The sequence below is a fragment of the Vigna umbellata genome, chromosome 5, assembly GCF_029865625.1.
Source record: "Vigna umbellata cultivar VRB3 chromosome 5, Vumbellata_1.0, whole genome shotgun sequence".
NCBI classification, from domain to species: domain Eukaryota; kingdom Viridiplantae; phylum Streptophyta; class Magnoliopsida; order Fabales; family Fabaceae; genus Vigna; species Vigna umbellata.
This window is the reverse complement of record NC_142169.1, coordinates 26,018,398-26,041,660: the sequence shown is the minus strand read 5'-3', so window position 1 is coordinate 26,041,660 and position 23,263 is coordinate 26,018,398. Positions and strand designations below refer to the sequence as shown.

Here is a 23,263-nt window from a genome sequence, read left to right as displayed (position 1 = left end):
AGTATCTAAAATAGTTTTTTTTATATAATTATAAAAGATAATAGTTAAGATTAAAAATGGTCAAATTAATAAAAAAAATGATTAAATTTAAATAAATAGTCGCTTAAAAAGATAAAATATTGAAAAAAATAATCATTTTAATTTTGAAAAAAAAATATTCAAAGAGTAAAATTGAAAAACAAATGTGAAAAAAAATCCTTTTATATGTAGATATATCTTTATTGTAAAAAACAATAATAATAATTAATTTTTAAATTAGATTCTAAATATTAATTATCAAGACTTTAACTTTCAATTGATTGTTTGTGAACTATAATTGAAGTCTTTATTTTAATAATAGTTTGGGAGTTTTACAATTTAACCTTAAAAAGCATCTTGGTAAATTAAAAAATTATGAATTATTCATTTTAAAGTATCTTGAAAGGAAATAGACATTGAATTATGGTTGAAATAGAAAAAATGAAAATTAACTAGAGTTGGGGAAGAAAGCAAGATGGTGTTGGGAAGGAAGACAGCATCAGCTTACCAACCAGTGGGAGTGTTGCTATGATTGACTCGTATCCATTTCTCATTGGCTATCAACACTTTTTCACAAACACCTTATAGTCAATAATCATCACTATCAATCAATTAGAGCTTAATATTATGAAGCCTCCACAATTATTTGATAGATACTCAACTAAAACAAAACCCTATTTCGTATACATGCCATGGATATATTCATTTCTAAACTTCTGCTGCTCAATCACCAACTGCATGCATGGATTATTACACTTTTATATATGTAAGTCTCTTTAGTCTCTTTATTTAAAACTAAAAAAACATATATGTTCAATGATAAAAAAAAATAATGAAATTATAATTATAAAAATATATATAAATAACTTTTTTTAAAAAAAAATTTATAAAAAATGATTAAATAGAAAAATGATTAAATTTAAAAAGAAAAAGTTACTTGAAGGATAATATTGAATAAAATATGTAATATATATATATAATGATAATAATAATAATAATAATGATATATAATAATAATAATAATAATAATAATGATGATGATAATGGTATAGGTGAGACATTATTATCCATCTTCGACTCAAAGGAGGAAGCGAATTAGTTAAAATATGTACAAATTGGCTTGAACACAGTGAAAAAAAGCATAATTTAAGAATAAAATTTTGATATAAATTCATATATAATTTTGAAGATATTAAAATTCATATACTTTATCTCTAATCGAACTTTATTATTTTCGAACAAAAGTAATGTATTAAAGTTAAATTTTAAGTGCATACGATTATATTATTTTAATTTAATGTTAAAAGTAAATTATTTTATTAAAAATAAGAATAATATTAAAAAACATAATCTATTAAAAATAAATCATAAAATTAGATTATGTCATTACCTTTTTATATAAAATAATGAATTAATCGCTTAGTTAACTAAATTTCGAATCAAAATAATTTAATTATTTTATTTTAAAATATGTTCAATCTAAAATATTTTTTAATATTAATTTTCTTCATTAATATTTTATTTATTGGCCTCATAAAACTTAAAAGAGTTAATGCTGAAGCTTTTCATTTGTTTTGAACTCCAACAAAAGAAATTGGCGTTGCTGGAATACAGCATAGTATAATCTATTAAAGAAATACAAATAGGATGATGATCTCACTCGTTCAATTATTAAGAAACAAATTCTTTTAATTTTTATTTTTAATACATATCAAATCAATTCATTTGCTTTTGTTGGGATATTATTTAAACAAATTCTAGAGTATAAAATCAATGTTGATTTTTTATTTTAATATAAAAGATGAAAATTTTAAAAGCAGGTGAATTGAAGAAAACATCTCTTTAATTTAAAAACAAAAATTATGTAAATTTAGCTAGTGCCATTTAATTTTACATTGGTGGTCTTAAATGTATTTCCATAACTAAATGCACTTAAAAAGTATAAGAAGTAAATACCCTACGCGATGCTAATAAAAATATTTTTCTATCATGATAAAAAAAATGCAGCTAAAAATATTATTCATAGTAACGAGAATATATATAAAATGGATAATAATACTTTGACAATATTTTAACATTATATACATGTTATTTTATAATTGGTCTAAAATTATTTCATAATTAATAATAATTATCATAAATATTAACATAGATTCACATAATAACACGTAAATGATATTAAAATATTATTATAAAATATTACCAGAATATCATTATTCCTGTAAAATTGTGTAGACCAAATGTTTCAAACAGTCGTTAGTGGCTCACGAACAAAAGTAACAGTAGAAGTAAGTCATTAGTGGCTCACGAACAAAAGTAACAGTAGAAGTAAGTTAAGATGGCTTAAACAGGTGTTATAGCCTCAACAACAACATAAAGTGTGTTACAACTATTATCCATATATACATTCATGCCACCGATAGCTACACCTAAATTTGTCCTCTATGGGAAGACAAAGGTCACATCAATGATCTTTCCAGCACATTGCTTTAGGAATTTTGTATTATCAATTAATTAAATTTTTTATTTCATCCTTTAATATTAGTCGTATTTTAGTTATTGTTTTTTCTAATTTAATTTTTTACTTTTCAAAACATCAAATTTACTTTTTTATTTTTATTTTTTAAAGACATCCAATTTGGTTTTTTTATCTCGGTAGTCTTTTAATTTTTAACCAATCATGTTTGATTTCTCTTCTTAATTTACTACTATAATTTCATTACGAAATTATCAAAATGAAATCATTTAAAAAAAATTGAGGTTGAGCGAATTCTGCCAAGTTAACATGATTTCATAACGAAAAAGTTGTGTTATGCGGGAGCAATTTCACTTTAAGTTAAAAGAAATTGTGTTTATTCAAGATGATTTTCCTTAAAATGTTGAAGTCATTATAGTTTAAAATAATTTTTATTAAGCATAATAATAATTTTATGAACAAAAAGCAATGCTTATCATGTTGACATGGTTTTTATTTTTTAATGAAATATACTTAAGTCGCGGGACAATTTTTGTGTTTAACATAATGTTTAGAAATTGTATAATGTCGTGATAACTTCATTATTATAAAATATATTGAAATAATAGACAAATTGTGTGTTTTATTGAGTGTACTAAAGTCATATGGCGACTTTTGTATTGTTCAAATCGTGTTTAACATGACTTTATTGTGTTTCACTTAATGTAATTGTTTTATACTTCGTATTTTGTTAGTTTATATAAAATACAATTGAGAAAATAAAAATATTTTTTATTATGTAATTAAATTGATATAATGAAATAAGAAATAAATATTAAATAGAGGAAAAAATAATAATTTTTTAATTTAATAAATATTATTAATTAGGAATTAGTGCACTTTATTTACTTTACTTTGAAAAGTGTATTGTATATGATTGTTAATCTTTCAATCACACCAATATTCATGACCGAGTATATGTCGGACTACTAAGTCAATCCGTACTTGACTCATTCTTATTCGGTCATCACAACATTACATTACATAAGACACTTAATCTTAATGGCCCATGGTTAACTGCGATTAGTCAGAAGCTGACAGATATTTGGAAAACACATTTGACATGTCAAAAATATTGAACGAAATTGAGTTAAAAATACTTTATCCATTCATTTTTNTCTGCATTTCATGCTCATAGTCGGAGTTTTTTTTTTTTTTTTTTTTGCGTTTGTTTGCAGACATTGATCACTTGTTCAGAGTTTAAAAATGAATGTTTTGTTTTCAGGCAGCTACTAAAATTCTAGCACGCCAGTTGGTCAGGCTTAGGCAACAAATTGCCAATCTTCAAGGTAGTAGAGCTCAGATGAGAGGCATAGCAACTCACACGCAGGTACGTCGTCGATGGAGCCTTCGTTTTTTGTAATGCGTTTATTTGTCTTCTTTTGCTACTTGTGTTTGAAAATTGAATAGGTACATGGTTTATTTGCCCTGTATTTTCTGTGTTTGTAATTTGATGCAGGCGATGCATGCCCATTCTTCTGTTGCTGCTGGCATGAAAGGCGCTACAAAGGCAATGTCAGCTATCAATAAGGTTGCACATTCAGTCTTATACTTTAAATATGTACCTTGTCCGTATATAGTATATATGTTTCTAGGCCATGAGAGCTACATTTGATTAGGTTTATTTATGATCCATATATATGATGTGTATTGAAGTCTATATGCATCCAATGTAGTGATACAAGACAACTACTTTTATAGGATATATGATACATGCAGGATATGTACAAAAATTCATGAAACTTAATATAGAGTTTCTATTTTGCAAATCCACATTAACGGCATACTTGTTCAATATTACTAAGTAAATGTGATGAGTTGTTGCCTACAATCAGTACTTCTATGTCTTAGGTTTGGCTGTACTAGAATTTTTGAAGGCTTCTATATTTCAAAAATACATATCGTTGAAGTATCTAAAAGTAATGGTATAATATATGTGTCCAATACAGATATGTGAACGAGAATGTATTTTGATGTTTATTCATGGATCCGCAAGTTTATAAAAAGTTGAGGGTTTGGTGCATAAAGTTTATTCATATTTAGGGTTTACTGAGGGGTTTGCTAGATTTTATTACACACAATAGTCAAGGGCATGACATTATTCTTTTGCTAATTTTTTGTAAAAATATTTCTGCCCTCCTTCTCCCCTCCTATCACATGCACACGTGAGGGAAGGGAATGAGAATTCGAAGATAAAATTGGATGGCGTGGATATATCCCGCATTGAGGAGAAACTCAAAGGAAAAATGCTGTGTATAGAAACAGCAATGATTACAGCACTTCTTATAACTTCCTCTGAAAAAAAAAACATTTAAATCGAAGTCTTTAAACTCTACTTCCATTTTTATTATTTTTTCCCCTGTGCTAAATTAGAAGATTCATTGCAGCAAATGGAGCCAGCTAAGCAAGCTAAAATTATACAGGACTTCCAGAAACAGTCAGCACAGATGGATATGACTGTAAGATGTTTTGGTTTACTAATTTTTGAAGTTAGAAAAAACAGGAATCATTTTTGTTTTAACAACTTACGGACTTTAATGCTATATAATTTATGAGCAGACTGAAATGATGTCCGATGCCATAGATGATGCCTTGGATGATGATGATGCTGAAGAGGAAACTGATGAACTGACAAATCAGGTATTCTCTATTATCTTCCATTGCAACTTCAAAAGATAATATGCTGTAATGTTTGCAGGGCCTTTTACTAATTTTTCAAATAATTTAAGACTCCTTTTATATTTGACATGGCATTTATTTCACATCAAGTTGATTACTGGGAGGAATAACAATTATATCTTTGGTTACAATTCTTGAGGATTAGGTGGGTGTGCTAGAATCATTGGTCCAATTTTAGGTCCTAACCACAGCAACAACACTCAGGGCAGTCAAGAATCAATAGAAAAAATCACCAAGCCTTATGTAAATTTTGGGTGGAGTGAACTAGGTTGATCAATTGACGCCATTTGGCTAGTACTTCCATAATCTCATTGAGATAAGTAAAGGAGTAATTGGTGAATGTCTGTCAAGAGAAAGAGCATGGTGTTTTTACTATCATGTTTCCTTCTCCAGATCTGAAACAACTTCTAGAATTCTGAACTATTTTTGTTGTGGCATAGTTTACAAGGTTTAGAAGGCAGATGGTCAAGGTCTTATTGTTTGGAGATGGCATTTGTTTTTCAAATTACAAAAAAGAAATTGATGACAATTTCTCTTAAACTCTTTCTTTACAGGTGCTGGATGAAATTGGTGTGGATGTTGCCTCACAGGTAGGAATAAGCTGTTCTTAATCTCTGCACTCATTTAATCTGTCATAATGCTTTTTCTTGAGCTAATGTGATTCATATTTGAACTCTGGCAGTTATCAGCAGCCCCCAAAGGGAGAATTAGAACAAAGAATACTGAAGATGTTAGCAGGTATCTTCTGTCTAACTGGTCATATTTTTTAAAGAACCAAACTTGGACCATTGTGTCTATGAATAAGTAAAAATTTAGTCATTTTTTTTATTAATGTTTATTTGATGCCCCTGCAGCTCGGGCATTGACGAACTTGAGAAGCGTTTGGCAGCTCTAAGAAACCCTTAATTTTTTGCCTGGGATTGTGATAGTTTTAAACAAAAATTCATTCCTGGATCATGTTTTACTGGGATTTGACAGGTTGAGTGTGTACATACATCTTTGATATTATCATGTAGGAATGATGATATATCAAAATTGCTGAGATGGCAATTTACCAGTAGAAGTTTTAGTTTGGGACATAAAGAATAATAAATAGTCTTAAGTTTGATGCTACTTTTATGTAAACTGCCACGTTGATTAATGCTGAGGCTAGCCGAAAAAAAGTTTTAGATTGTTGGTGCAGGTGCTTGCTTGGAATGAAAGCAAGGGAAAATCATAAAATAGAAGCTTGTAGATTGAACATGTGTACATTCATTGATTCTATGTAGGCCTTGCATTATCAAGAGTTGATTCCCAAAGCTTTACCGTCAATAAATTAACTAAAATGAGAAATATTCATTTGTGTGAAAATCAAGCATTTTCTAGTCTCGTGGTTTAAACCTCTGTCACAGACAATGTTTTACACGTTAAGAAATAACTAGTGCCTAATTAACTTTAAAAGTGCTATTGGGTTTAAACGAAAACTACAAGTTAATTCGAATTATCGCTACTTCTTTTATTCGTAATCGGAGATTTTTGTAAAATTCTTGTAAAGTGTATTAGATGCTTCATTTTTATACCAATTTGGGTTGATACTAGTAGCAAGTGACTCGCATCACTTAATTAAAGTGATCGAAGTTTGACTTCTGTCGTTTGGAAATATATATAAAATTTAAGTTGTTTTGAAAATTGAATTATGCTTATATATAATTGTTTAAATTAAATTGAATTATAACGTATGGGATTAGAAAATATATTTTAAAATCATATCCTAATTGATAATAATTTAAATAATGCAGGTAGTTAACCAATTCGAAGTAGATTAGTTCATTCAATTTACTCATGATACAATTCCATTTAAGTTGAATTCAATTTAATAGATGCACTTTGTTCAATTTTATTTCTTAGTACAAAATTATTCAACAAATTACTTTATATACGTCTACTTATTTTAAAATTAATACATTTATTTTTAAATCACAAAAAATTAGAAATATGCAACTTAATAATAAGCATATATACATTGAAAGGTATTTCTTTTTCAGTAGAAAATACAAGAATTCACCCTTTAACCCCTACGCAACGGGAATTTAGCTTAGTAAAAGTTAGTACGAAAAGAATTTTACAAGCAATATTGCACAATATTAAGAGAAAGCAAAAAGCGAAGATGCATGCATACATACATACATACATACATATATATATATATATAGAGAGAGAGAGAGTAAAGAAAGTAATAACCATTAATGAAATACTGTAATTGTCCATGTTTGTTCTCAAATACCATATTTGTCCATGGAGAAAATCATGCTTGTCCTCAATAATCTGTTGGATAAATTGTATTTGGTAATTATTTACCTTTAAAACGAAAATTAATGAAATACTACTAAACATACTATGTTTAATTAATGAACTAGTTTCAACTCAACGTAATGTATCAAATGAGTCACTTTCCATTGAAAAACAATAATAAATTTAAATCGTACAACTATATACTATGGTAATCAAAATTGAAGTAAAAGAAATGCTTATCATGCAACATGATTACTCGCATATTTTAATCTTAACCATCCATGATTAAATTTAAGAACCATTACGAAAATAAATTTATCTTTAGAGAAAATCATATCAACTAACCAAACACCAGAAATTTTAAAACTAACAAGAACATCATACGTAGTTTATAAAACTGCCGGAGAAATGAAGAATGAAAGATCTCAAACAGCTCTAAATGGTTGAGACCAATTTCTAACATCAATAATTCCACTCTCATAGCAAGGGAAAGATAGATAGAGACAGTGTTGAGTCTCATTGCAAAAAAGACAAGAACAAATGTATCATAAACTACAACTCTACTTTCATCTATTTTGTTTTTATAGAAAAGAAAACAAGTTTTTGTGGTAAACAAGAGAGGACGCTGGTTGAATTCTCAGAAGCATGTTTTAGGAACATGATACAACATCTGAGAAATCTTCTTCAGAAGGAACTATCTAGGAGGGGGTAGAAAATAGTCCACCTTGATACACAGCAAATGAAGTTGCTTATAACCTCATGGCTCGTGGCTCATGGCAATGCAATAATATACGTGAACATGATTCCATAAAGCTTGAGATCAATAGTTCTGGGAGAAACAGGTGCATTAGAATTTAGAAAATGTCTTTCCAACAAATGAAACTAAATATACTTGTTACTTCCTGATAGAGAGGAATTCAAAACTCCGGAGAGGGTCGTCACGGTTGCCTCTGGTAGATCCAGACCGTGTGTACGTTGGTTGTTTGCTCTCGTACATAGGTTGAATGTTTCTATGTGTTGTTGATGGACGGCTCAAACTTGAGGTGAGCCGGCCAGTACGACTGTCGGTATGATCCCCGGATGAACTTGGCCTGGTTGATGATGAGATTATGGCTCTTCTTGAACTGCTACCGTATCGAGATGAATTACGTCCCTTCTCTTGATCATGATACTTCAAAGACAATGTTAACATGTCAATAGAAATATAAACAAATTCGTATAGGTATGAAGATAAACTAGTTCATTATTTAACTGACAACTTTCACCACTGTTTCCGTGATGGAAGTACTCCACAACTATAAAAATTGATAACAAATGATTGCATGCAATGATGCAACACATTCACAAAGCTCTCATGCTCGAAAACAATAGTGGAATCTAATTGTTAAAAAACAAAACTTACCACGTCCTTGTGCACTGCTCCTTCCTCAAAACCCCTATGTTTGGAGTGATCACCACGAGGACTAGAACTTGTTGGATTCCTCCGGGAGAAAGCTTCAACAGCACCAGAGAATTTTTCCCGAATCTCTTTCCCAACTGAAATGAGTAAGTGATTTGAATGACCATGAACTATACAAAAATCAATTTGAGAAAGGTGGAGTAGTTCAACCACAATTGAATGAACAATGAAAAGGATAGACATGGCTTAATGTTTCGGAAGTTGGAGGTCAGAGTATATTAATTTCTGATCACCAGAGTCAGATTTGTTTTGAATTAGAAGAATAAGAAATATTATCATCTTATTTGGCTGAAAGAGATTGGACCTGATATCTTTTCTGGCTTTTGTACAGATGGTCCAGCATGCATAGCTGCCTTGCCACTTTCATGCTGTTGTAAAAACATTATAGTAAGTGACCTCAAGTAGAAAGAAAAATCCAAACAAGCATGATATAAAAGTACTAACCCGCCCTCTAGAGCTGCCACCGATCTGTGGATACTTCAATATAGTCCAATCAAAAACATAGTCAAATTGATAGCCTGCAGTAGAAATGTCCAGAACAATTTGCATCCATTTAACATACTAGTTTTTCATCAAAATATATTGAATGCTAATCTGCTAATTAGATACCATGTGTGTCATACCTTCTCGTATAAATAAATCTCGAAAAAGCCTCTTTAAATATGAATAATCAGGCTTGTCTTCAAACCGCAAGGATCGGCAGTAGTGAAAATATGATACAAACTCTGAGGGATATGATTTGCAAAGCACCTATTATACAAGCACAAATATTAACAATAAAACAGGACCGACAACATTGAGAGCTATAATAGAAGATTAAAGAAAGGTAAAATACACAATAGGCAAGTTTTGCCAATTGTATGCACAGCACATACAACTGTTAAGACTTGAAATGTGAAAATTAACCTGAGTATTTAGTTAATAACATCATTCAATATTCATAGATAACTAAATATAGTTCAATGCACAGGAGAAACAAGCAGTTCATTTTGCTCATAAGTATTCACATTAGAAGTCACCATTCAACAACATCCAACCAAATTCATTGCACAAAATACTAGATCCAGAGGGAATATCAAATTTATCCAAAAGCTGTACTGATCCAATTAATTACTATACCTCTATCGGAGTTGACATTTTCTTCTCACTGATTTTATCATATTTTTGTTTTTTGGTGCCAGCCTTCAGTCCCTGCCAGGGAAGACTGAAAAAAATTGTACAATGGAAAGATATAGTAAGAATAACATTTTATGATCAACTATGTTAAGAATAACATAATAAAGTAGATGTCTCTATCAATTGTCTGACCTTCCTCTTAAGAAATACATGAGCACATAACCAAGAGATTCCAGATCATCCCTTCTGCTTTGTTCTGCCAGCAAAATAAAGCAAAATTAACTAAAGCAAGAGTTCTAATTATTGGTTGTTAAAAAAATAAAAGAAAAAAAAAAACAGAATGAACCACGCAAATTCACAACATAATACTCACCTATTCCAAGATGAGTGTTAACACTTGCATACCTAGCTGTGCCAGTAAGGTTCTTGTTTTCCCTGCACAGGAAATACAACGGTAAATAAGAAAAGAAATGTGAATTTTACCAAAAAACTACGAAATAGAACTATATTACTAAAATAAAAATAAAAAAAAAATAAAGTGAAAGATAAATGTTGCAATTTGCAGAGTTGAGCTTGGTTGCAAGCACAACCGAACCACATCCACAATATTTGACAGTGATCCCAATTAATATTATCATTAACCATTGTAGCGAGTGAATGATACCAATACCACCTAAATTTAGGTAAAGACTACCCACTTGAAAAAGGGTATTATGCCTATAGAAGTGATGAGATAGAAATGCTTAAATCAAAGACATCAATAAATACAGCAGGGTTTTTTCCCTGAACCACTGGTCAAAATTTCATACACTACACCTCAATATCCTCAAATAATGATGATAAAATTTACCTGTATGGTATGTGCCTATGTGTCTGAAGATCCCTATATTTCTTTGCAAGGCCATAGTCGATGATGTAAACCTGAAATGAGATATCCAGCATGAGATGAACATAGTTAAAAGAACTGGAATTTGGATGAGCAAATAGAATGTTTCATTCAGAATATATCAATCATTTGTTTTAGTGGCAACAAAGAATTACACTGGAATAGAATTGAAGGCAAAAAGAAAGGAAAATAACTCATTGAAATGACAAGAGCCAGAGGAAAGGCGTGTTGTCTCAAAGCGATGTTCAATCACTTTGCAAGAATGCCTTGTGAGTTTCAAGGTGTAGAAGAGGCCATGACAAGCCAACATCCAAAGCACCATGACATGTGAGGTACTGTCTCATGCTTTGTTGTAGAAAGCGGCTCCTAAATCTAAACTTAATCACTCCTGCACAATTAGGTACAAAACAGGACAAAATAGAATAACCACCAGACTCGCAGTTTTTCAAGTGAGTTGAATTTTTTAGGGTTCTTTCTTCATCCTAGCAAAGATAAACACTCTGCTCCTTTTCTTCTTCCTGAAACAAGTTTATCAAACTTATCTTCTAGGATACTAGTAGCTAGCTTAACACCATTTTATGCCTTCTCTTGAACTATGAAGAAGAATTCAATTTATCAAATTTATCTTCTTTGATACGTAGTAGCACAACACCATTTTATGTCTTCTCTTGCACTACAAAGATTAATCCAATTCTGTTATAGGTACACACTTCAGAAGTCTTGCACATTTGAATTCCAAAATGTGCTTTGACGTCATGTCTAAGTAATGACTAAATGAGTTATTTAGTTTCCATTCGTGTGAAAAATGATGAAATAACAACCAAAACCCTCCAAAACAAAAAGGTGAAGATGAAGAAACAAGACACTTCAACAAAATAATATACCTGGTTTGCTTTACGTCCAAGGCCCATCAAAAAATTGTCTGGCTTAATGTCACGGTGAAGGAAACCTCTAGAGTGCATATATTCAACTCTGTTAATCTGAAGAACAGTATTAAGCAAATAAAATATCAGTATCTCTATTTAATGTACTTTGCTTAGAAAATGATGGCACATATGGACTCACTAATTGATCAGCAAGCATTAACACTGTCTTCAATGTTAACTTCCGGTTGCAATAATTGAATAAATCTTCCAGACTTGGTCCAAGAAGATCAATTGCCATCGCATTGTAATCTCCCTCTACTCCAAACCACTTGAGATGGGGAATACCCGCTTCAAGAAGGAACCAAATTGCATTACTCAAAAGGAAAAATCTTATTTTTTTTTCTGAAACCTTTTCAGTCTCACATTACTTTGAGGGAATAGCTTGAGACTAATGATTTTGGATTCATAAATAGAAGATTATTCAGGACATCTATTAAGCCATACCCTCCACACTCAAGAAGACACCGTAACAATGCATGAGGGGGCAAAAGAGACACTTAATGATAGAGGAGGTGAGGAACACGTGAGGGAAAGGAAAGTTGAGGTCAGGAGGAGCTCTAGGCCCAAAATAACTAACATCAAGCTCAAAGATTTTCATTGTTCCACAAATAAATAAAAGAGACGGTTAGAGGAGAGAGGAAGAGGGCAATGAGAATTCTGAATTGTGATCCTTCTCTCTGTCGGAATCTTTCTTTGTACTGTTCTGTTGTTCATTTTTCTACTTATGGTATACTGTGAATACAATGCTTGCGTTTTGCATTATTATTGCATCATGACTGTGTACTGGAGGGCTTATAATGGATAAGTAATTTCAGTAATCCTCCCTTCATACTGTTTCATTGATTTTTTGTTGCTCTGTGACGGGTTCCCCTCCAGAAAGCAACACTCATACACACAACAGAACGATTGAGAAATAATTTTATTGTGAAACTTTAGCATGAGGTAATGCCTAATACAATTAGTACCAAAAATGGAAAAAAAAAGGGGAGAGAGAAGATATAGAGATTTAGACTTACTTCCTCCTTGAAGAAGCATATACAATTTTGACTCATAGTGAAGCTGGGGATGCTTGGTCTTCACAGGTTCCTGGAAATTTTATAGAGAGGACAAATGGGTTAAGAACAAACACATATATAATGAGCAGACAAATATAATAAACTTAAAGAAAAACTATCAAAACACAACAGAAGAAAGAATGTGATGAAAAATCTAAGATAAATTGCAGCTAATAATGGGAACCAAATTGTGCACTACACCCCTAGCACATGCCACTGAAATGCATTAAGTAATCTTATTGATTTCTTGGAAACCGTAAGTATTGCTCAGTAAAAGTGCAAGAGAGAGATGCTACTTCCTCTGTCAGTTAATCAGACAATAATAAACTACATCTCAAATCAAATGTCAAGTATCCTTATTGGAACTCTCTGAACATTGATAAAACAAACTTGGAGTATTCTGAAGCACTCCAACGAGTGCAAGACAATTATAAGGTCTAAAAACCATGTTCCACAGATTAAATCAAGGTAATTACTGACTAGTTTATGCATGCACATACTAGGCAAATGGAATCAAAAACACGAACATATCAATGGATCTCTACAAATTCATATAAGGGTTAACTAATAATCATTCTGCCACATCCAGACGCAAAAGAGGGCTAAAATCTTGAAGAGAACTAACATACCAGCTTGATAGCCACCTCCTCTCCAGTTTGTATATTAACAGCTGAAAAAGAGAATAGGAACAAAAATACGTTACAAACCACATAATTATATGTAAAAATGCTGCAAAAGGAAGACAATAATTACTGTAATTAAGAAAAAGAGGGCAAAAACATGAACATACCAATATAAAGCTCCCCAAAAGACCCACTCCCAATTTTCCTTCCCAATTTAAATTTCCCACCAATAACATGATCCATCCTAAAAGACCTTCAATACACCCTCACCGGTAACTACAGCGAGCCTTTGCTGCTCAGATTTGTTCCCAATTCCACCACCAAATTATGTGCACCAAGGGGTCCACCAGGTCAAATTTTCCAACCTCTATTGGAGCATCCACTCAAATCCAATGAGATGTTCTAATCTAGTCGTCCGATTAGCCGTCAAAGGGGAATAAGGAACAAATCCAGGATAAGGGGCAAATAAAAAAAAGGAGCTAAATTTACAAAATTCGTAGCATCCCCAACAATGAAGATTAAATCTTTATTATTCAGAATACACACCACCTTCTCCAACTACATTCCTTATCCACACATAAACCAGAATCGATCACCCCAGACCACTGATTGAAGCCCTAATTTGCAAAGAACATGACCGCATTGACCCAGAACACAAAATGCTAACGGGTATCAGCAACAACACACAAAACTGAGTCTTTTTATTGTAAAAATACAAAAAGAGAAAGACCAAGAAGAGGAGATTGTGGAGGCTGTGCTGAACCAAGTAGGAACTGGAGTAATTCCACAAATCAAAAAAAGTATGGACTTTGGAGAGAGAGACAGAGAGAGAGAGACAGAGAGGGAGAGAGAGACAGAGAGAGAATGAGAAAAAGGAAAAGCTGGCAAGATTATAGTAATCGTTGATGTGTTTTCGTTGTATTTAAAATTAATTTTATTTTAATATTTCTTTACTTTTTCATCTTCGTTTTTCAGCGAAACTGTGTTCGAAAAGAAAATTTGTAGATTATGACAAGACGAGGGGTTAACCGATCCCTTATATCTCTATTCCTCTCCCATTCCTAGTCAAACTGCTCCCCTTCTTTTCTTTTTTTTCCTTTTTTTTTCATTATTAATTTATTTCCTCTTCTTTTCATCTTAAAAACTGTTTACAATCTCGGTTACAATATTAAATGGCACTTACCTTTTTAAAAAAATAATTAGAAAGAGAAATCATTTTATGTGTGTTCAAATATACCATTTATGATTAATTTAAACAATATTTTCCTTTTTAAATCCACAGATTTTGTATATAAGTAACTATTTTATTCATTCGAATAATTTATCCAAACAGAAATTAATTATGATTATATTTTATTATAAAAATAATTATTATATATATAATTGATTATTAGAATAATTAAAATTATCTAACCTCATTAAAAATCATCGTAAGTTAATATATCAAATTTTCAATTAATATAACAAATTAAATTATACATTTTACAGATTAAAATAATTCATTACTTTTTAGGAATAATGTATATTTATGTATAATTCTTAAACATTCCAGATTAAATTTTTAAAAACAAAACTACAAATATCAATTAAAATATGCTTATAATTTGAAGATAAATCATTTTTTAAGTTAATAAATCAGTTACAAATCCAATTTTCAATTGCACTGATAGAACTTGTTGGTCGAGTTTATTTTTTAAAACGGTTTGAAGTAGCACCGAAAAAAATTGAATTCTGTAGTCAATACTTAACATTATTTCTAACTTGACTTTTATACAATGTGATTTCTATAGCTGTGTATGGAGAATGCATATTCATCCTCGTGAATTCATAATTTCAAAAAAAAAAAAATATATATATATATATATATATATATATATATATATATATATATATATATAGTAATTGACTTATTAATTACTTGCAAAAGATAATATTTTAATTCTTGTTTTAAATAAAGTAAAATATTAAACATGATGAAGGGAACATAGTTTTGTAGAACGCCAAGAAAATAAAAAAATTTATTGTATAGTTATTGTGAAAATAAAATAAAGGTGAAGTTTGAAAAGTTTTGTATAATGAGGATGTCACGAGTGCATAAAATGAATACCCGTGTAGATATGGGACACATTAATTATATAAAAAACAATAATTGGAAGACAAAAAAAAAAGTGACTTATAGAGAGAGAGGAACGTGGGATCCATCATAAATCCTATTATTCCACTCAAGAAAAAAAGCTAAATAGTAATTAATGAATTGGCCAAACAAAAACATAATCATGGAGGTTGTGTACCATTATAGAGTACACGATTGCAATCAATTGGAAAAAATTATTTCACCTTTTATAGTAAATAACTCTTTTCTATATGTTTTACACTTTTGTTTTACAAGTTATTATAAAATTATGTTTTATTTATAACCAATTATAAGGTGTTCATTTTTTACATTTTTATAAATGTAAAACATTATATTTCAGTTTATTATAATACCTCATTTGTCATATAATTTTAAAAAAGTGTATAAGAAATATAAATATTTGATAATTTAGTTTAAAGATGAAACATAATTTTGTATAATAGTTTAAGAAAAACTAATATGTAACCATGTCTCTTACCATAATAAGTATTTTTAAAAGGAAGAGTTGATGATTAGTATGGGAACTTAGGCAGTTGGCATCATGTGGTAGAGGATGATTGTGTTGTGTTTTGTGTCACTGTTTCTCCAAATTTTAGGTATTGATAGTACTAGAAAACTAAAGACATTCGTATGTTCCTAAGAATGGAATAATGACCTTAGCATCAACATTCTTGACTTGTCACTGAAAACAATAAGATGGGATCAAATTTTCAAAACCTAATTGTGGAAGTGATTTATAGATATTGAAGAATATCGATGGGTCTGGTTCTTAGGAAGAATAGTAGTTTTTAAGTGCCAATTAAATAATTTTATTTAAAAAAAGAACTTAAAGTTTTAAGTGCATATAGTTTATGTTTTATTTATTATATTAACAACGTTAATTTAAAATGTTATTGTTTATTGAGTTATTTTTTCCCTATGAATTCTTAGTTTTTCTACTTAACTTATATATAACATATTAACGTAATACAATTGAAAATAAAAATTTGTTTAACTTTATTAATTTATAGTTTTGAAAAAATATATATAATTACATTATCAAAGTTAGACAATCATGCGTGATAAATTTTGTAAGCTTCTATAGAACTATATGAGAAATAATATCAATGGTGATTTTAGTTTATACAAGATAAAAAAATTTACACTATGAATATACAAACTTGAATCTTTTAATTTTTTTTTTTATGCAAACATTGCAAACGACAGAAATTTTATTTTAAAAATATACTGAATTGAAGAGGATTTAAATTTAAAGTTTGATACTAATTAGTATATATCAATGCAAAGAAAAGTATTAGAAATTTAAAATAAATTAGACGTCTCACATTAAATAAAGATGAAAAAAATTTCAAGCAAATCACCAAAGCAAATTGTCAGTTCTAACACCATTATTTTTCCCTTTCTTGATAAGAACATAATGGAATCAAAGATGTTAAAAATTTAAAAGAAGTTAAAAATCTCACATTAAATAAAAATAAATAAGATGAACAATAAATATATATATATATATATATGAAAGATCCAACAAACTCATTGGCTTAAATTTTTTTGTTAATGATAATATTTTAGTCTTTAAGATAAATTTTCGCTACTAGTTGATATTAATTTTCTTTATAGTCTCATTTGAATAACCTAACAATACATGTGTTCTTGCATAATGGATTGATAATTGATAAAGAAAAACACATGTTTTTTTCTTAATTAATCAGTATATGACTCGTATAACAAATTTGTTCTTTTCAAATTAATTTGGATTACAATTTTGCTTACACATAATAAGTACACTTCCAATAAAATCGTGAAAACATAATTTTACTTATACATAATAAGTCTCACTTCCAATAAAATGGTGGAAAAATATTTGTTATGTGTATATCTATTTTTTTTTTTATGATTACAAAGTGTAATAGAATTATTATTATTACAAATATTATTTTTATAAAAGTAAATTTTAATAATTTTTTACAAATTTATTATAGATCATTTTTATTTGTTTCGTAGATAATTATTTTATTATAAATATTATTTTAGTTAATTGCTAATATCATTACTCAATCTACTTTATTGATAACTTATACATTGTCTTAGAAACTTTCATTGCTCTATCAAGTAAAACACGGTGCATATAGATAAGTATGTTTTATGTATTACATGAATGAGACGTTACCAATTGAGCGGGGTACTCTAGAATGGCTTGGTTTGTCTTCATCCAAGACATGGATATTCGTATCGTGAGGGGTACAAAAACATAAAAACAAATTATATATATTTATACATATTTACAATTATAACAAAAATATTTAGTTTTAAAAAAAATTAAAAGGTTACATAAATGAACAAACTAGTATTCAACTAGCTACAAATTAGGGAAGTGCAAACTTAATAACATCTATATTAATTCAATCATCAAAGAGTTATTAATGTAAAAAATGATATTTAATAATCTTGTCTTATTTATCTGTTTCTCTTCCCCTTTCGGTCGCAAACATCATGACGGCGACACATCCAACAAATTTTCACCTGCAATATTAATCCAACATAGATTGATGTTGTATTACATAATAAAACTCCGAGTAACCTACCCAGACAATGTTTTACAATTACGTTAAATCCTAAGATAAAGATAAAGTTACGTTTATATATATATTAATCCATTGTGGCTAAAGGAAACAGAAAACAACCGTCACCAAACCAAAATCAGAATTTAATAAAACAGAAAGTTATTATTATTATAGGTTTAGTTTTGGTAAAAAGCAAGGTTCTTTAGACAGTAGAATCTTGAGAAATAAAGATGTTATTGATGATGAGTGGTTTGTGAGGTTGGCAACTTCAAACGATAAAGAGATCCATACATAGCATGATGGGTCAGAAGTTCAGAATTTTCTGCCTAAACGACACGGCATATTGAAAAATGGTACGCAAGTGCATAAAATAATGCCAGGGACTTTAATGCATAATAAAAAATCAAAAGGAGATTCATAATGTATAATGTAGCTTTAAACGCAGGATGAGGTGAAGTCAAATGTCCATACCTTTATCATGATATTGCAACACGCAAACAGAAAATAAGGTGCATTCCACGATAGCTGTGCTATTGTAAAAAATGTTTTAAGATATTTTTAGGAAGTAAACTTTTAAGACTATAAACTTTAAAGTGTAGAGTTAAATATGATTACATATATTCTTATCTCTTATTACGTAAAATTGTAATTAGTTATTGTTTTAAATTTTGATTTTATTTGGTATTTTAACTTTAGAAATTATTGATATAACTTTTATTATATATTCAATAATTTTTTTTTAAATGTTAAACGATATTTTATCACTGTATTCCTATAGTGATTACACATTATTGTCACGAGCTTATTCTCTTTTGGATATTCTCATCTTCAATCAATCTTCATGTAAACAACATAAAGGTAAGAGACACCTATTAAAACCCAAAACAATCTTCTCGGATTCTTATTCACTTCTAAGTACTACAAAAAAAAATGCTATATATTAAAGGTTATTTTAAAAAGTTATAAAAATCTCCATAAATTAACACAATTTAGGATGGTTCTGATAAATGATTTATTTATGAAGATTTTAATTATTTTTTTTAAGAGGTTTAAAACCTACCAAAATTATAATACATTTTTTACTTTCATTCTCCATTTTTTACATCTATTCTCTCCCAAAATTTTACAATTAAATTTTTTTTTCTCAAATTCTAAAAATACAGAGTGTCAATTTCTCCCTCCCTTCATCCCTCTCAAATTTCCCAATATCCTTAGTAAAATTGGGATTTGCATACTATCTATTTTCTTCCTTTCTTCATTCGTCACGCCAATTTTCCCCTTCCTTTATTCCTCGTAAATTTCCCAATCTTGTCACTGCAATGTGAGTTTGAAGACTTTGTTTTTTTTTCTCTTTTCATTTGTCATTGTGTTCGTCATTTGTTATTACGTTTCTCAAAAAGTTCAAGGTGTTCCTCTATTGTTTCTTCCATTTTCACCTTTTCATTACTATCTACCTACTCACTTCCTTCGTGGCTCACATTTCGACCTTCTCCTCATCACTGGGTTGAACTTTTGTAAGTTCATCTGTCATTTTTCTTATTCTAGCAGTTTTGATTGTTTACTACTCTTCATCTCACACCTTTAGTCGATCATGGCTGACCCTAGTACAAGTTGCTTTATTTTCTTAAATGTGTTGCTCCATTCATCTCAACAATTATGGTTTTAAACAAATGTTAGTATCTTTTTCATCTATATAATTTAGGATTATGCTTTTGGTTAGGTTAATTTGTTGAAATTTTGTTTTATTGTTTAATTTTATTATTTTCTGTTTTGTTGAGATAACATTATGTTTGACTATTCATTCATGGAGTGAACTAGAATTAGGAAAAATTTGTGTGATTGGGTTAAGTTCACTCCCAACCACCCAACTCATGCAGTATTCTTATATATATGCGATAGTTAGTTGAAGAGTTTCTAATTAAACTCGAGAGGACCTGAACTATTGGCCACTAGGGGTGGGGGGACGATTGTAGATTGAACAAGGAGTAATGGTGGAAAAAAAAGAAACAGTTCCCAATTTATATATTCATTTCAACTAAAAAAAACCACAAAGCATCTTTAGTCACTCTTTTCCCTTTCTTTTCAAATATTCGTCTTTAACTTAAAAAAATCATGAGTAGATGATGAAACCCGAGTCAATATCACAAAAGTAAATACATTTTATAATCAAACTTAAAAATATTAAAAACATGAGCAAATTAATTAGGAGTTATGTGTGAAGATTAAAACTAAAGGGAAGAGGGGTGGTGGGTTGAGAGTCCCATGTGATTTAGAAGGGAAAAAGAAGGAGAACTCCACATGAGAGAAGAAGATTGACTCTTGTAGCGATGGCAATTTGTTATGGTTATTGTGGCAACAATGACGACAAATTGAGAGAGGATCTCATTGGTTACCAGTAGAGTTGAATTTGGAACGACAAAACCCTACGCGAGGAATGAGAACAACAACGACAACAACGTTGTTGGTTGGGAGCGTTGCAATGACGCTGAGGAGAAAGGAGTGGACACCATAGAAAAAGCTTCAATGACCATGAAGGTAGATGAGAGTCTCGCATAAGGTGAATAAGACGAGGGAGAAAAAGCTTATGACAAGGAAGTTTAAATCGTGCAGATGCTACATGGGAGCATTGTTTGACATGTTACAGAAAGTTTAACGTTGTTGAGCATAATGAAATATATCCAATCATTTGTAAAGTTAGGAGATCAAACAAAATCAAAGTTTTGAAAAAGAACCAATTCTAATTTTGCATTATATCTAAAAGCTCAAAAACATATTTAACCTAATTAAATATTAATTGGTGGATTGATAGCTCTGAATATTTGTCTTCATTTTGCTTTTTGTCCTAACTCTTTCTTTAATTAAATTTGGAAATTATCTATACAAGATACTTTGATGTTAAAGTCAACAAAATATTAGTGTATTAAATGTCATCATCTACCTTTTTACTACAAACTTGTATTTATAAATTTTAAAGAGTTTTGAATTAACAACATCCTAATTACGACTCACTTGTTAATAATAGTTTATTAGTAAGTTAATTAATATTAAATCTAATTGTTTTGAAGGGTGACCGTTCAATATTTAATTTATTATAGTTTAGTCACGAGAAGATAAGTGTAGTTGTTGTTGTGTGCCTACCAGGAATGTTTCATTAATATTAGACCAAAAGTCTTACAATATAATTAATTTTGTTTATTAACATGATTTTATAAATTTAGATGTTTCAATTTAAAGTGAAAGATGAAAGTAACTATATATATTTTAATTATTTTGTATGGCGGGATAAATTATTTCTATCTAGTACACTTTCATTTATTCTAATTCATCATTCTCTTCTTTAATAAAATAAAACACTATACACTTGTATAGATTTATTGCTTTTGTTGAGGATTGAATGGGTCTCTTTCTATCGTTGTTGTGAATAGTAAAACATAAATGATAGTCAAATAAATATAACATAGTTGTTGTTGACTGTATAATTATATTAGAATAATTACCGTTATGAGTCAAACTGCTGAAACTTTTGATTTTAAATATTATTATGTTTTAATTTAAAGATGACAGCATTTGCTGATTTTTTTTTTCATTTCAATTTTTTATTGTGTGGGTATTGTACGGATATTTGTTTCGTTCTTGTATTTTAAGTTTAATGTTTTTAATATTTTTTTTAGAGTTGGTATTTATGCTTAGCGTTAAAAATTAAAATATATAAAATTCATCATTTAATAAAAAATTATATAGAGAATCAAGTTCTCTTTATTTACACAGCCATTCTCACTCCTTTTTTTCGACTTAATTTGTAGAATAGATTTTAATTCTTTACTATTTAAAAATTATAATAGGTACTTTGTATTGTTTTCTAAATAATTCAGTTAGTTACTTATATTATTTTATAAGACAAATTCGAATTAGGCCCTCTATTTTTAAAAACATGTTTTTAAAAAATATAACATCTTCTTTCTAGATGTAACTTAAATTTTAATTCACTTGAGTTAGGTTTTGAAAACATATTTTTTCAATTTTTAAACTAATACTATATTGTCATAAACGTAATTTGTGTACAAAGAGTTAAATATTTGAGAAATAACAAATAAATTAGACTTACATTTAATAAGCATGGTGACTAACTTTTATACAACTTTAAAACCAATAAGTTGTGTCAACATATAACAATTTTGGTGAAAAGTTGAAGTCATCACAACTTGAAATAACATACTAAAATGAATTAAAGTCATGTCATGTCATATTGTGACAATATCAGCTCTGTATAAAAATGAATTAAAGTTGTGTTATATTGTGACGACCTCAGTTCCATATGGAATAAATTGAAGTCATGCCTTCTCGTTGTAACCACTTCAATTATGTCATAATTTCAACCTTTAGTTTCTTGTGTATTTTAATAGTTATTATTTTTATTTTTACAGTTAAATAATAAAAAAAATCAACATTTATTTTTGAAAGACTACATAGTTTGTTACATCTAGGGAAAGAAATTATTTATAGGACATATATCCATATAAGTCATTTACTGAGACAACTGCCAACATATAAAGTAAAATTTGATCACTTGTAAAAGTATCCATGATTATAAAATGTACCTTGTTTACTTCATTTTCAATACATTTAACTTTTTCTTATAAACTCCCAATTAATAGTATTTAATAAAATTAGAAACTACTTTTTTACCTCAATTTAATATCTATTTCTTACTTTATTATGTTAATTCATTCAATGAATTTTTATGTAGAGTAAAAAAGTTATTTTTATTTAACTAAAATTAAGAAGTATAACATGGTGTGAAACACAATGCTAAGGATTGATAAAAATTGAAGTTATCTGGAGTCGTCACAGTATAAAACGATTTTAGTTTATTCCATACAAAACTAAAGTCGTCACACTATGATTCAATTTTAATTAATTCCATACATAACTGAAATTATCACAACATGGCATTACGATTTTGGTTTATTAAGAGTGAAGTTGTTTCAATTTGACATGATTTGTCAATTCTAAATATTTT

The 23,263-nt window shown here is 29.1% G+C and overlaps 2 protein-coding genes across 2 annotated transcripts; one reads left to right on the top strand and one right to left on the bottom strand.

Annotated features, from left to right (window-relative positions):
• The first annotated feature begins 3,708 nt into the window (after nucleotides 1-3,708).
• LOC148198010 (vacuolar protein sorting-associated protein 2 homolog 3-like) lies at nucleotides 3,709-6,394 on the top strand. The gene is made up of 7 exons (XM_088114928.1): nucleotides 3,709-3,863; nucleotides 3,993-4,064; nucleotides 4,921-4,992; nucleotides 5,093-5,173; nucleotides 5,767-5,802; nucleotides 5,895-5,950; nucleotides 6,067-6,394. Exons 1-7 carry the CDS (start codon nucleotides 3,744-3,746, stop codon nucleotides 6,116-6,118), a joined length of 489 nt encoding a protein of 162 aa, XP_087971054.1. The 5' UTR covers nucleotides 3,709-3,743; the 3' UTR covers nucleotides 6,119-6,394.
• Nucleotides 6,395-8,024: 1,630 nt separating this feature from the next.
• Nucleotides 8,025-14,435, bottom strand: LOC124836097 (casein kinase 1-like protein 6). The gene is made up of 14 exons (XM_047311169.2): nucleotides 13,716-14,435; nucleotides 13,555-13,595; nucleotides 12,887-12,956; nucleotides 12,010-12,158; nucleotides 11,829-11,924; nucleotides 10,909-10,979; nucleotides 10,432-10,493; nucleotides 10,251-10,314; nucleotides 10,062-10,146; nucleotides 9,566-9,692; nucleotides 9,387-9,460; nucleotides 9,247-9,310; nucleotides 8,886-9,019; nucleotides 8,025-8,654 (listed from the first exon to the last, which is right to left on the bottom strand). Exons 1-14 carry the CDS (start codon nucleotides 13,789-13,791, stop codon nucleotides 8,379-8,381), a joined length of 1,389 nt encoding a protein of 462 aa, XP_047167125.1. The 5' UTR covers nucleotides 13,792-14,435; the 3' UTR covers nucleotides 8,025-8,378.
• Nucleotides 14,436-23,263: the final 8,828 nt, after the last annotated feature.